This window comes from Ambystoma mexicanum, chromosome 4p (assembly GCF_040938575.1).
Source record: "Ambystoma mexicanum isolate Mex_15411 chromosome 4p, UKY_AmexF1_1, whole genome shotgun sequence".
NCBI classification, from domain to species: Eukaryota; Metazoa; Chordata; class Amphibia; order Caudata; family Ambystomatidae; genus Ambystoma; species Ambystoma mexicanum.
The window spans coordinates 673209503-673225491 of NC_090927.1; the positions used below are offsets into that span (position 1 = coordinate 673209503).

Here is a 15989-nt window from a genome sequence, read left to right on the forward strand (position 1 = left end):
CCTGCCATGTCAATGGCAAATGGCCTGTCAGCTCGCCAGCCAGTGTACCAGCCAACTACTTTTCCGTTATCCACCAATGGGCGCTCGTAGCGTCGTCCTCCCACCAGCCCCACTGGCCACACTGATACTTTTCGAGTTGTTCGCATCTGCAAAGGAGGAGACAAAAAATGTGTGCATCGTTTTATCACAAAATGCGGACAAATATTTTCTGGACATTTTATTAGTTTTGATTTGTAGTGGTATGTAGGCACCACCAGGAGCAAATGCGTTAGCCGCATTTCGGTAGTTCTGGAGGCAGAGAGAAACAATGTGTGCAGGAAGCAGAATCGTTGAATTGGGGAGTGTTTTGGTCATGCACTAGGATGCAGAGAATGCAGCTGCAGGGAAAGGTTCATGCTCAGTACATGCAAAAGTTATCAAAACTAGCAATGTAATTCTTGACCTGTCCTTGGGAAGAGCTCCCTCTCACATATTACCACCCCCCACCCCCATTGGAAAGAGGGCAGACTACACCACCGAAGCATGAGCACAGCCAGGGCAGTAGTAGAACCAGGGCAATCCCTTAAAGCCTCGATGCTCAGGGCCAAAGAGGGAGTAGCAGGTAAGCACACATTGGCAGCAAGGCAGTTGGGTGCCAACAACATGAGCTCACAACAAGCACGGATCCTGCTAGGTATGTCCTGAGGTCTTGTGGTGCAAGGATTAGAAAGTCATAGGAAGGGGTTAAGGCAAGGAAGGATGTGATGGACAAAGTCAGCAGAGAGGGAGCAGGTGCGTGCAGAGCATAACTATTGGTAAGAAAGGGTAGTGTGGGGCGAGTATACCAGCCAGGCCCCGAGGAACAATTCTATCCTCTCAACAGGCCCGTGAGAACGTGTTGCCTACCCAGGACAGTCATATCAGCCCTTCAGAAAGTCTCCCACCTCAGAGACAGCCCTCAGCGATAGCCATCTGCTTGATGTCTGCCTGGAATGACTTCCACAAAAAACATCTGCCTACAAGGTGTTTCTTAGATATACCCACATGGGTAAGGGCACTCAGCAAATCAGTTGGTTGGATACGTGGCCGGATACTGCCAGTGTGCATCAGCATTCTCAGAGCCCTCACCCCTTCCTAGGGTATGGCTACTTTTTTTAATCCTCAGTCCTCTCCTCTCCCTGCTCCTCCACCAGTAACCCCTCTGATGCCTATGACACCCCGTCTTCCTGTTCTGGCTGCCCCGCTCGCTCAGCATTCCTCGCCGGACAACCATGGAAATTGAAAGTCCCTTTTCTATTTGCTATGGCTGCTGTCGTCTTTGGTTTTTTTTCTGACCAGAGATTGGACTTGTGCAATATGTGCAGAGCCCGTCTCCCATCACAAAAAAACCTTTCACTCTATTCTCACCCTGGAGGGAGAATAGCTATGACCCCTGCATTTGGGGGTGTGCAGGGGTGGTAACAGCCAGAAGCCCTCAAACAAGGTCGCCTTCCTCGGCTCAGCTGGTGCGAGACTTTTATGCTCCCCAACGTGAGGATGATTGCAATAATCTTGCACCATTTAAAATGACAGAGTCCGATGATCTGAGGGCTGGTAGATCTTGATGAACAGGACCTTGTTCTTAAATTGCTTTGTAGGTTATATGCCCAATAAATAGACATGGGAAGCCAGGGGAAAAACAGACAAAAACACCCCTAGTGCAAACCCTGGTGATACTCCGTGAAAGGGACTTCACCCAGAAGCAGCCCTGTAGATGGGCTGAAAACCGAACATAGCTACAGCTTGCGTATCATGCAGAGACAGCACCGTAGACCGATTATTGATAGCCCTGCAAGAGAACAAGTTCACAGCATCCTGGAGAAACAGGTAACAGCTCTCCTCGATATACCCGCCCCCGATGTGAGATAAATCAGAGCCACTAAAGAGGCCATCATGATAGTCTACCAAACTGTATGAGTGAGAAAGATAATCGACAGCCAACATAGGCGACCTGAGATAGCCTTCTCAAGCAGATAAGTTATGTAACCACCTGATAGGTCGGTGACAGAGCAATGCTAGAGGTTAAGATTAATTCTAAACCTTCCCACCATCACCCCTTTTGTTTTGCTTAGTCTCCCTACTGAGACCAGTGAGGACCCCAGATATAGACATGTACCATTGTTGCAGATAAACAAAAACTCTCATGAGTAACCACACTCCTCGTCAGACCATAAAAACATACAATGGTACCCAAAGAAACCTTTACCAGCTTTGACACTGAGGAGAGAGAGAGAGAGACCAACAGGACTCCAGAAACTAGAGACAGTCTTTAGGGAAATCCAACTCACCTGCCACAGAATCTAGTGCGAGCACCTGCGACACATATTAAAGAGGCCAGCAGCAAGGAATGGCTTTTCGCACCACCAGAGACCAAAGAGAAGCTACTTCTAGCTTCTGGATGGACAAACAGCAACACCTGACCCAAGAGAACACAGAGGCGGCTCCACCATTCGGAGAAACAAGAGCCATCACCTAAAGAGAATAGCAATAGCCATCTTGAGAAACCAGTAACTGCTCCCCAGGAGGCAGGAGAGGAAGTAGACAAAGCACAGAGAGATCAGCTTAAGCCCCCAAAGAGACCAGCAACAGTCGTCTGGGGGACTAGTGATTGCACCACCAGAGAGACCAGTGACAGCCACCACCCCCCGAGGGACCAATACAGGGCACCCATAGAAATCAATACTGTTCAACCCTAAAAGGGCAGGCACTTATCCTCACACTATGAAAGTGGCCTCTGCGTCGACACTTGTCATATGATGCCAAAATCAGGCATGTGGTTTTAATACCTGGGTATGTAATGACAATGTCTGTCAATCTCTGGCTTGAGATGTGAATATCTCGACATAATATGCCACTACTGGACCAAGATAGCAATACCCACGTGGCTGATTTTCCAATTTCTGTGCCTTAGGCTACACCGCTCTTCTTCTCCCCAACCACCTTCTCCTCTCTCTCCCTGGAGCTGCACTGCCCCTTACTTACTTCACCTGCATTCCCCTCTTTCTGCCCAGGATTGCAATGCCTATGTCCTTCTGCACGTCCAACTGTGTGCCTGGACTGATGGAGCTCTCTCCTTCAGAGCCTGCTTCCCAAGTCCCCTGGTCGTGATTGTTGTGCACTCCTCCCTTTAGCCATGCCTCCCCTCTTCTCTCCAGGGCTGCTGTGCCTGCTTCCTCCCCGTCTTTGCTTCCGCTCTGGCCACAGCTGCAGTGCCATTCCTCTTACGCACTCACTTCCCACATTTTCTTCTCACAGCCTCTTCTGCTGCCCATTGCACTGTGACTCGTCCTCTACCCCTGTGCCCTTTCACGCCCTCTCTGCCTGCTCCCTCTAAATTGGCCGATTTGTACATGGGAATTAGGAAATCCTTTCTCTAAATAAAAGTCTGCACTACTGGTCGTGTGAGTATCCATTAGTTTAGGCTTTTAGAGGAGGAAGTGGCCTCTTGTATGAGAAATAACTATGGGTATAGAAAGTCTGTATGCATTGGGCACTTTGTTCTGGCACTTGTGGAGGCATACATATGCTCCAGTCAGTACCATGACCAGTGTTACTTTCTCTGATTTATGTAAATCTTTGACACATTGAGGGGATTTAAAACGGGAATTTCTGTGAGCAAAAACAAGTGGCCGAAAAGGTAAATTGCAGCTATTTCATCTTTTTTTTTTAATTTTTATTTTTTATTTTTTATAGTTTAATAAATATGTATTGGACAATAAGGAACGAATCACAAAACATTGGTAAGATTGAAAATGATTAAAAAAAGGACCTGTGTGTTATACATTGCTGCAAGAATTGGGACACTATATTAAAATATTGATAGACAGAGATTAGTAAATGGATAAAAACAGGTGAATTGAATAATCCAGGTCAAGCATGAAGAGAATAAAATAATCAATTACTGTCAAGTGATTCGCATAAGAGTGGATAAACGATTGAGTTTTGGACACACAGGAGGACGAGCAAGAGACAGACATGGTACAGGAGGAAAAGTGGAAGAGGGAAAGGATACAGTTCATATGTTTGCTCATATATAGTTAAGAATCTTGCAGTACATATAGTTAATGGTCAGATATTCATGTGTTACAGGCATCAGAGAAACTTCATGAACCATGTGTAGACATATTATGATGGTCCAAGTAATTAATGAAGGGAGCCCATTTCAAGTTGTGTTTGGGGAAAGTATCAAGATACAAATCCATACAGCTTTCAATTCGTGTGTGTTGCAGATATTGTTCCACCAGCCCTTAGCTGAGATGTTTTGAACGTTTTTCCAATTGGCAGTAATGAGCTCTTTGGTAATAGCAATAAAGAGGTCAAATAGGATGGGGGAGGAGAGAGATGCATCCACTTTGACTGCAATACTTCACAGAAACACATTTGTAAGGGAAAGAGAAACATGTATATTAAAGATTGCTGTTAGGTATTTCCAGATTTGTTGCCATAACTTGAATACAAACGGGCATTCATAAAACATATGCTTGTAAGAGCCTGGCGCATTCCCGCATGACCAACAGTTGCCATCTGATTAAGTTTGAGGTTTTGTCAGTTTTAGAGGGGTGATGAAGGCTCTGTGCATGAAGAAAACCAGGGGTTGAGTGATGTTGGCAGAGGTGGAAACATATCTGATCTTAGACTGTAGCTGAGACCATGTTTGCTCATCGAAGACCATACCACAATCAGTCTCCCATTGGGATTGTACCAGCCACTTGATTGTATGAGAGTCGGCCATGGTCAACGGTAAGTAGAGTTTGGCAGCTTGGATGTCACGGATCGTGGTCATTAGATGTAGTTTTGCTGTGTCAGGAGAAAGAATGTTGTTGTCATGAGCTTGAAGGTCATCCAGACAGGCGTTGACCAGTTTGTTGTAAAAGTTAAAGTCGGATAGGTGTAGAGAAAATTAATTCTTGAGGTCCTGGAATGACGTTAGTGTGTGAGCTTGCACAATCTGATGGATAAACCTGATACACTTGGAGAGCCATGACTTCCTATATATTACTCTGTTATTAATAGTAATTGACTTGTTATGCCACAGATAAGTGGATAGTTCCAGGGACGGGGATTTGATGGTTGAGAAGAGGAGGAGTGCTCTTAGGGCAGATATGGAAGCTTTGATGGGGTTTGAGTTAGTAATGGAGGAGCAATTTGAGAGATAAAATGTGTCAGCAATATTATGAGGGCAAACTAACTGTTTTTCAATTACGTACCAAGAGGGGGGGGTCATTTAAATTAGAAGGGGGAATACCAACAGCAGGTTTGTTTAAGAATCAAAGCGTGGTGACATAGTTTGAAATACGAAAATATGACACTGCCTCTTTCATAAGGGGTCTTGAGTTTGTTGAGTGCAATTCATTTGCTTTTGCCTTTTCCCCATAAGATGTTGAGCAAAATTGAGTAAATGGATTTGAAAAATGTAGTTGAGGGGTACAGGAAGCATTTGTAAGTAGTATAGCACAATAGGGGAAAACATCATCTTCATAGTGTCCAGGCGACCCCACCAGGATAAATAAACAGGGGACCAGCTGGAGGATAAATCTTTGAGCCTGTATAAGGTGTCTACATTTATTTTAATAGTGCTGTGACCGAGGAAGAATATCGTAAGCCTAAATATTTGAAGGAGTTATCGCACCATTTGAAGCCAAAGCTGTCTAATTCATCTTCAAGGCAGTACAAATTGAGAGGTAATAGCTTTGATTTGTCTCTATTGAGCTTATAACCAGCTACAGATGAAAAATCCTGTAACCTAGCCAATAGAAAGGGGAGGTGCTGTTTAGGATTTTTCATAGGAATGAGAATACTGTCCACATAGGCGGCTATCTTGGTTTCATGCATTCCAGACACAATCGCAGGAATATGCTTATCAGATCGGATGAGTTTTAAAAGGGGTTCGATGGATAGTACATATAGAATGGGGGAAAGAGGGCAACCCAGCCTAGTTCCGCTTTGTAAGGAGAAAAAGGATGCAGGCTGACCATTAATACATATCAAGGATTTGGGATCTGAGTACAAAGGTTTAACAAGGGATATGAAGCCCTCACCCCAGCTATGCCATCGCAGAGCTTGGAACATATAGTCCCAGTTGACCCAGGTTTGTCGGTATCTAAGGTGATGGCGGCATAGACTGATTTGTCTTTTTTGTCATGTGATATAATGTGCAGGGAATGAAGTAGGAGTCTAGCATTGGCTGAAATATTCCTGCCTTTGACATAACCTACTTGGTTGGATTTAATGAGATTGGGAAGATAGGATTCCATCCTATTGGCGATAATTTTGGCAAAGATCTTACTTTCTACATTTATGAGGGATATGGGTCTATCATTTTTTGGGAAGATCTAGATCTTTTTTGGCTTTAGGCAATAGACAAGGAGGGCCTCAGAGAAGGTTCCCCAGATGAAGAGCCTTTAGAAATAAAAGAAGAGTAAAGGGTTTTGAGTCTGGGGGTTAGGGAGCTGAAGAACCGATTGAAGAATTCAGTGGATAGACCGTCAGGTCCAGGAGCCTTTCCTTTTCTCAACCCCTTGATGGCTCGTATGATTTAGAAATTAAGGTCTTTTTTGTATTGCTTCTCTTTCATACTGGAGAAGGCGATTATATGACCTCTTAGGGCAGCTTTAAAGGCGTCCCAGTTGGTGGTGATGGAGGTATCTTCATCTAGATTTTATGAAAAAATGTTCTGTTGGAAGGACATGAATGACTGAATGAATTGTTGGTCATGAAGAAGACAGTTATTGAATTTCCATCTAGAGGATGTTTTTTAATGTTAGAGAGATCAAAGGTAGTTATGACTAGAGCATTCTCAGATATAATAATGTTAGAGATGAGCGAGTCAGTAAGGTTTTTAGTAGTGAAAATGTAATCGAGGCGCGATAGGGTATCATGGGGATGTGAGTGAAATGAGTATTCTAGGTCAACTGGATGGGCCAGTCTGCAAGTGTCAGTAAGGACAGTTTACATTAAGCAATGTCTAAAAGCTCTATCAGACTTGGAATTCTTGAAGGAGCATTTGGATTTTCTATCTAAGAAGGGGTCAAGAACTTGGTTCGCATCACCACATAACTTTAGATTGGAGAAATTTGAATTGAGTATTGTTTGTTTGATAGAGTCCCAAAAATAGGGATCAGGTAGAGTGGGACCATAAATCCACATAATAGTAATGATCAGATTCAACCAGCAGTTTGACCCACTCCCACCTCCCATTGGTATGCACGCCCTGACCCAGAATCTTATATGTTAGCTTCTTATTAATTAGTATGGCCACACCATTTTTCTTCCCAACCGCTGGACCGGCAGTGACATCATTGACCATTAGGGTTTTGAGTTTCATGGCTTCTGTAAGAGAGAGGTGTGGTCCTTATATACAGGCAACAGAAGGATCAAGCTTTTTGAGATGAGAGATAATTTTGTACCTCTTAATTGGGTAATTACAGCTCTTAATATTCCACGAAACACATCTAAAAACCATCAAACAGAAGCAGCATGGTTAGAACAGGAACACAAAAACACCTAAGGATGAACGTTTCATCAAATAAAGTATGCAAAATAGTAGTAAGATACCTGAGTGAGTGGTGCATCCAAAACTGTGAGGGTAAACATATAAGGATAACACAAAAGGAAGGAAGGGTATACTTGATCGAATAAGTAAGATAGAACAGAAAAGCATTACACTGAATGAGATGACAAATAGAGACATAAAGTATATAGAGTATATAGAGAGAGCAGACAGGATCAAGTACATCAAGGAGAATAAAAAAAAAGAAAGGAGTAGGTGACATCAACAGGGCAGAAAGAAAGCCCTGGAAGAAGAGGAGTACAAAGTGGTGCCCGGCCCACCGTTATTGGGGCCAATTTAGAGACTGCAACTCTTCAGTAACGTGAAAAAGTTAAGACCCAGAAGAAGATGGTTTGGTAGGAAGCGACGTATCCATGCTATTGGTCTTGAGGGAGCGAATGAAAGTCTTGAGATCAGCCGGTTCATCAAATATTGAAGTACGACCATCATAAGTAACTTTAAAAGAGCAGGGGTGGTAACGGCCGAATCTGACAGTGAGTTGTTTTTAGGACAGGTCGATATGAGAGGAATTCTTTCCTGTGTTAGGCAGTTTTTTTTCACCAAATCATGAGAGATATAGATCCTTTTCCCATTCCAGATGAGGGTATTCAATTGTTTGGCCTTCGAAAGAATGAGCAGCAACTGGGTGTATTCAAGTAGATAAAAAATCAAAGTGCATGGGGGGAGGTGTGCTGATTGTGGGCTTCTTGATGGGCCAATGAGATGTGCGTGTTGTATATTGAGAGATATTTCTTTTGAGATGTGAAGCAGGGCTGGTAGCAGATTCTGGAGAAATAGTATTGCATCGTTCCCCTCACATCCCTCGGGGAGGCCAACTCTTCATTATGTTTTTGAAGGTCCTTCACCGCTTTTTCTAGCTGGGACATCCCGGGTGAAATGTCTTGCACAAGACCTACTCTATTTTCCATTTTACACATTCTATTCTCGAATACGGTCTACCTATCATCAAGCTGCTTCAATTTTTGGTTGGTGGTTTCAATAAATGGCTTAAGTAACCTTATTTCTTGTAGAATGGCCTCAATGGCAGGGTCTTATGAAAGTCACGGGGCGGCAAATCACTTTTGAGCCTTTTAAGTGTAGCAGAGGAGGTTTGCACATCTTTAGAAGCATTTGGCAATTTCTGATCATTTTAGCTAGAGGCCATATTGACTAATTAGGCCTCCAATAATACAACGATGGTACTATATTGCTGGCTAAGCTCCATTGGCTCACTGTTTAAAGCCGGATCAAGTTTAAAATCTTGTGCATTGTGCACCAGGCAATTCAAGGCATAGGTCCGGCCTTCCTTTGCTCTAAACTCAACTCCTATATACCAGGGTGCAGGCTTCACTCTTCAGGTAAAACTCTCTTGGTGGTTCCACAGTTCCGTAGAGCCAGATTTGGAGGACGTTCTTTCACCGCTCTGGCCCCTTCCTTGTGAAACTCTGTGCCTCTGTCTCTACGCGAGACATCTGATCATCTGTGTTTTCTTAAAGCTTTGAAAACTTTTTTAGGTTTCTCTGTTCTTCCCTAGTTGCTTCCTTCCGATTCTCCTCTTTTCTACAGCCCAGATGTCTTTGGGCCAGGTTTTCTGTATGCTCAATACATTTAAATACATACATACATACATACATACTATGTGCACAGAAGTATCCCACTGGCGAAGAAAAAGGAAGGAGGTGCTCAGAATACCCCAATTGGAGTAAATGGATGGCGAGAAAAATTATACCTCAATATTGAGGCAGAAAATGTTGTGGAGTGAAGTAGATTTACAGGCCGATTCATGGAATTAATGTGCGCTGAAAATATCGGCGCAAGCATGCGAAAACGTGCGAATCGCAGTGAAAGTGCAAAAATCGCAGTGCAAGTGCGAATATCGCAGGGAAACCAGCGCACATCTATTCATGGAAGTCCGTGTGCGAGTAAAATCTGGGATGAGCGCTGAAAAAGTGTGCGGCGCACGCCGGCGCACAGGTCATCTAACGGCGTGGGCTAAGGCCACAGCCAAAGCGCACATAGCGCGGCGCACATAACAAAAGTGGGCGGAACACGGGGCGTGACACCCGGAATGGGGAACAACTCGTGAAAATGTGGGTGTCAGGGGGAGGTACAGGAGGCAAGTGCACGGAACGCCCACATGCTCGTATACAACACGTATTCATGGAATCGAATAGGGCAAAACAGCGCATGGGCAAAGACGCGCACAGGCCTAAACACGTCCGCCACACGAAGGCAGGCGGTCGCGTCCCTGCGCATGTAAAAAATGTGCGCCAAAATGTGCGCCCACATAAAGCAGGTATATACAGCTATGTAGAATGTCCCATACTGTGGACCTCTAGGACAAATGACGTGCAAAGGGGTACGCGACAAACTCGGGCACCCGCTGTGTGAAAAATAGCGTGTGCGTGTATTTCGGGGGTTCGCGTGATGTTCCACACGCGATTGGCCTGGGTACTTGTATTTCAGGGTGCGCGTGAAGTTTCACACGCGATAGGCCTTGGTCGAGCGGGGTACGTGTAAATCTGGGGTTCGCGGGAAGTTTCACACGCGATTGGCCTGGGTACGTGTATGTCAGGGGTGCGCGTGAAGTTCCACACGCGATTGGCCTGGGTATGTGTATTTCAGGGGTGCGCGTGAAGTTTCACACGAGATTGGCCTGGGTAAGTGTATTTCATGGGTGCGCATGAAGGCGATAGGCCTTGGTCGAGCGGGGTACGTGTAAATCTGGGGTTTGCGGGAAGTTTCACACGCGATTGGCCTGGGTACGTGTATTTCAGGGGTGCGTGTGAAGTTCCACACGCAATTGGCCTGGGTACGTGTATTTCAGGGGTGCGCGTGAAGTTTTACACGTGATTGGCCTGGGTACGTGTATTTCAGGGGTGCGCGTGAAATTCCACATGCGATTGGCCTGGGTACGTGTATTTCAGGGGTGCGTGTGAAGTTTCACACGCGATTGGCCTTGGTACGTGCATTTCAGGAGTGCGCGTGAAGGTTCACATGCGATTGGCCTGGGTACGTGTATTTCAGGGGTGCGCGTGAAGTTTCACACGCGAATGGCCTGGGTACCTGTATTTCAGGGGTGCGCGTGAAGTTTCACACGCGATTGGGCCTGGGGCCTGGGTGAGCGGGGAATGACTCACCGTCTGCCTTGCGTGTAGAAAAACGCATAACCAACACTCACCCGCTGTGAAGTAATAGCGATGTGAACCCCATTGCCTGGAAAACACACGCACCGCACCCCACGAAAAGCACGTACAGGCCCATGCGCGATACGTCACAGACGCGCTTACGCGCTGAGGGCCTTTGGTCCAATGAAATCGCGTATGCGTGCTGACGCGCTTACGCGCTAAGGGGCTTTCCTCGAATTACACGCTGACGTGCAAGAATTTCACGTACCAAATCACTCCGTATCAAGCTGGCCACGCGAAAACACACGGAAGACCACGCTCCTGCCCAAAAGGCCGAATTACTGCCCCCCAGAGCCCCGAGCAACCTCCCACGAGCCATCTGCTGCTGCCGGCCTGCCTGCTGCCATCGTGCCCTGCCATTTTGTGCCTGCACATCTGCCATCTGCAGGGGTCCAGTTGTTGTGTCCACCCCTGCTGGAACAGAAGACTCCTGACTGGTATACCATCGCTCCACAGCCCAGCCCCAGGACCCAGTTGCCCACCCACGCCTGCCTCGGGGGTCGCCATGTCGGGGCAAACACCATCTGAGACCACTGGCGACCCCCAGCCAGAGGGGCAGAGGGGCACCATCTTCAGTCAGAAGGAAGTTGGTGTCCTGGTGGAGCTTGTACTGGGGCATTATGATGCCCTCTTCGGATCATCACGTGCCAACAAGGAAGGACGGGACAGGAACTGGGATGACTTTGTGGTTCCCATCAACGCGGAAGGGGTGGCAACCCACAACATCAAGCAAGTCAAGAAGCGCTGGGAGGACTTGAGGTCCAGGACCCTCTTAAAGGCCTGGCGCCTCGTGGAGGGGGGCCGGGGCCGCATGAGTACCATCCAGCTGAGGGTCCTGGAATGTGTTTAAATGCAACATGGGGAGCTCTATGCGGAATGGACACAAGAGAGCATACTAGTCTCTGTTCCTGGACATGGGTGGGGGTGAGGGATGGGTGCTGATGTCATGTACATGTATGGTGTCCATGTCTGTGTGTCTGACCTGCGCGTCTGTGACTTGTGAATGCCATGGATGCATGACACATGTCTGTGACAATGTTCAGATTCACTGATGCAGCCCAGTCATCCTTGTATCCACTGTGTCTGGGGTGTACGAGGCCAGATGGATGAAACTACGGTGAAGTGTGTGCATGTGATAGGCATGACCCATGATGCATGTGAGTCTCAAACCAATATTGTATGTTTCAAGAGTCCCTTGGACATGTATGCTAATGTCCATAGCATGTGCCATGCCTGTTACTGCATGTGTTTTGCGTGCACTGACCCATGTGTTGTGGAGGGACATGATGGAAGTGATGTTTGACAGTGCCACTCATCTGTTATTGCTTCCTGTCTAGGGGACCATTGTACAGTACCCTGATGCTTGTGTTCTATGTCTCCCTCTACACAGCGGCAAGTGAAGAAGAGGGCGGAGACGGCGCTGTGGAGCAAAGCGGCGGGGATGCCCCCACAGCTGCAGCGGAAGGGGTGGGTGAGCCCCCACAGGGGCTTGCAACAGCGGGAGACGGTGTGGAGCCATCCAGGTTGGTGGTTTCCACAGAGGAGGAGGAGGCCGCTACTGAGCTGCACATGGGGCCTGGTGGGGTGGTACCACTGGTGCAAGTGGTGCAGTCCAGGGGCAGGGGCAGGAGGCAGCACAAGTCGCCGTGGAGGGGCCTGTGCATGTCACTGTCCCTGACACTACAGCAGGGATGCCTCATCCCAGGCCCGTCCGCAGGTAGGGGGGATGCCCATATCATCTGACACTCCTCTACCTGTGGACGGGGGGACCCCTGGCCGCATGGAGAAGGTCCTGATTGGTGTCGCGTTGCGCACGGGTGTCATTCGTGATGACGTGCGCGCTTTCTGGGGGGAGTCATCACGAAGAGCAGCATGCCAACGTGGCCCAGTTGGGAGCGACCATGGTCGGGGGTTTCGTACATGTGTCGGCCACTCTGGCGACCCTCTCCTCCTCTGTGGAGGCTATGCGCCAGTCGTTCTCCATGCCGTCTTCCGGCCCAGATGCCACCAGGGCCCCCTGTGGACGTGCCCCGACCAACGCAGCCAGCTCAGTGGGGCTCCCATCCCTGCCACAGTCGGGAGTCGGAGGTCCAGCAGGGGTGGACACACCAGCAACTGGACCCCAGCAGATGGAGGATGTGCCGGCATCATCGGGCAGGGCACGTGCACGACAGCATCTGTGGATTCCATCAGCTTGGATGCCGTCGTGCTGGCAGAGGCAGTTGCGTCGGAGGCAGCGGCAGGCTCGACGTGGGAGGCATCATGGCTCGGGGCCATCTACATCAGAGGCGCAGGCATCGGCCGGAGGGCAGGAGAACCCTGGAATGGGAGTGTCTTCCATGTGGCAGCGGTTGGCCCAGTAGATAGGTGCGGAGCGGCGGCGGGCGGAGGAGGAACGGCTCACAATGGTCAGGGCGGAGAACTCCATGCACAGGGCGCTGAGGCGGGCTGAGTGCCTCGAGGGTATTCGCAGGGAGTTCGAGCTGGACACCGCATTATCCCTGCGAGACCTCGGGGCCAGTGAACATGCCCGCCTCCAAGCCATTGATCAGGAGTTCGATGATGCCCTGGCCCATGACATCAACCAGTGAGCCGTTGGACTTGCCCGCCGCCATTGTATATAGTTCATTAGTGTTAAGTTTCTGTTCTTTTTTTCTTTCCTTTGGGGCGCATGGACTATGCACCACATTTTTGTACATAGTTGTTTATTCTGTAGGCTTTTTTGTAGGTTTCCTTTGGACAGTTGGGCTCATGGACACAGGATTTCATCCTTGTAAATAGTTGGAGTGTGCATTTGTCGGATTTTTCTTTTTTTGCTTTTCCATGGAGCAATGGGTTTTACTTTTTATTTTCCCTTGGATTTGATTTTTTGAACTGTGACTTTGGACAACATTTCTTTTTGGATTTCTTTTGCTTATGTTTTCTTGATTTTCATAATTTATCGGACATGGACCATTTCTTTTGTTATTCCCATTGTTGTGTGTTTATTTTGATTTACGTTCATGTTATCTTTAATATATATTTTTTTATACTTCCATTTGTGGTATCATCTCATTGGTTTCATGCTTGTCATGATATGTGTTTTGACATTCACTTGCACCCATTGTGTGTGTGTGACGGACATGTGTTCATTTACATACTTGCCATTGGGGTTGTATCATGTAATTTGCATTTCTATGTGGGTGGATGCAATACTTGGGTGGGTCTTTGGCATGTGGAGGCTGGCCATAAGGACCAGGGATCTAGATTGTGATGACGTGTTGGCTGGGGGACATGTGTCGGGGCCTGCTGGCAGGTGGCCCGCACTGCTGGGGGGTGGGGGTGCAAGGGGACATGAGTGGCACATGAGTGGGGGCCTGCTGGCAGGTGTCCCTGACTGCTGGGGGGTGGGGGTGCTGGGGGACATGAGTGGGACATGAGTGGGGGCCTGCTGGCAGGTGCCCTGCACTGCTGGGGGGTGGGGGTGCAAGGGGACATGAGTGGGGGCCTGCTGGCAGGTGCCCCTCAGTGCTGGGGGGTGTGGGTGCAAGGGGACATGAGTGGGACATGAGTGGGGGCCTGCTGACAGGTGCCTCTGACTGCTGGGGGGTGGGGGTGCTGGGGGACATGAGTGGGGGCCTGCTGGCAGGTGCCCCTGACTGCTGGGGGGTGGGGGTGCTGGCAGACATGAGTTGGTGATCATATTGCAACGTGACATGTGGCTTGGCTGAGGGGCATGCCCATGGTGGATGTGCTGCCTGCGGGACATGACCAGGGGTGCAGGGTAGTCCCCTGTGGTGTGGGCTGCCTGCAGGGGCCATAGAGGGGGTAGAGGGGACACCTGGGAGGACCCACACAGCCAATTCACGTGTAAAACTTCCCGCGCACCCCTGAAATACACGTACCCAGGCCAATCGCGTGTGAAACTTCCCGCGCACCCCTGAAATACACGTACCCAGGCCAATCGCGTGTGAAACTTCCCGCGCACCCCTGAAATACATGTACCCAGGCCAATCGCGTGTGAAACTTCCCGCGCACCCCTGAAATACACGTACCCCGCTCCCCCAGGCCCAATCGCGTGTGAAACTTCCCGCGCACCCCTGAAATACACGTACCCAGGCAAATCGCGTGTAACACTTCCCACGCACCCCTGAAATATACGTACCCAGGCCAATCGCGTGTGAAACTTCCCGCGCACCCCTGAAATACACGTACCCCGCTCCCCCAGGCCCGATCGCGTGTGAAACTTCCCGCGCACCCCTGCAATACACGTACCCAGGCCAATCGTGTGTAAAAATTCATGCGAACAACAGTTATACACGTACCCCACTCGCACAGGCCCTTTCGCGTGTGGGAGTTACCGCGAAACCCGTAATACACGTTCCCCGCTTGGTGTTTGCTGTTTGGCAGTCTGGTAAACTGGTCCAGGGTTGGCGCAGCCCTTTGCGCTGGATTGGGGATTTTGATGGCTTTTCCTTGCGCGAGGGCTTTCTTGGGGGCGTAACTGGCGCTGCTCCAGGGTCACTGCGCCACGGCTGCTTTTGGAGGCTAAAATCCATGAATGCGCTGTGCGCAGAAATCGATTTTAGCGCACCCGGCTGGCTCAGACATTCGCACGGGAACACTGTGCTCCAGCCGCATGCGCCACTTTTGTGCAAATTTCTATGAATTACCCTGTTAATATCACCTTATGTTCTTCTTTTGTTCTATCCTTTTAGTGCAATTAATACTTGTTGTGGGCACCATTGTTTATTGGCCACAAGGTGACGCTGTGTAAAATATGAAAGGCCAGACTGGGCCCAATCTGGGAAGTTGCGTCACTGCTGCGGCCAGTGATCTCCTCACGGGTGATGGATGGCGTCTGTGCTCACAGCCGCAGGGCTGGCAGGATGTATGAAATGTTTATAAAAGCACTGGAGCGCACCCGAACCAGAGAGCGAGTGGCCCGCAGCAGTCGCTGCAACAAGGTGAGGAGAAGGGGGAGGGTTCGAAGAGAGAAAGCGAAGTTGCAGGATGTTATATGGTGTGATGGGCTGGAGCTGTGCTCCTAAGCAGCCATCTTCACCGGCGTCAAGCCACGCCCCCAGCTATTTAATCTTTTGTGTTCTCAAATTCGTTGTTGCATTAAGGTGATTGAAACGGCCCTTTTTATATGCAAAACATTTGTATAATGGGTTAACTGCAGCTATTAAGCAGTTCCTTGTGGAATAAAAACTTTTCAAACATGTGCACCTTCTACAGCCTGATTTCTAACA

At 48.5% G+C, this 15989-nt stretch overlaps 1 protein-coding gene across 1 annotated transcript in view; it reads right to left on the reverse strand.

The window, feature by feature from the left end:
* The window catches only part of B3GAT2 (beta-1,3-glucuronyltransferase 2), a 702961-nt gene that overhangs the window by 209365 nt on the left and 477607 nt on the right, over positions 1-15989 (reverse strand). The window contains exon 2 of the mRNA XM_069606221.1: positions 2-146. Within this exon, the coding sequence (XP_069462322.1) occupies positions 2-146 (145 nt within the window). The remainder of the gene's footprint in view (position 1; positions 147-15989) is intronic.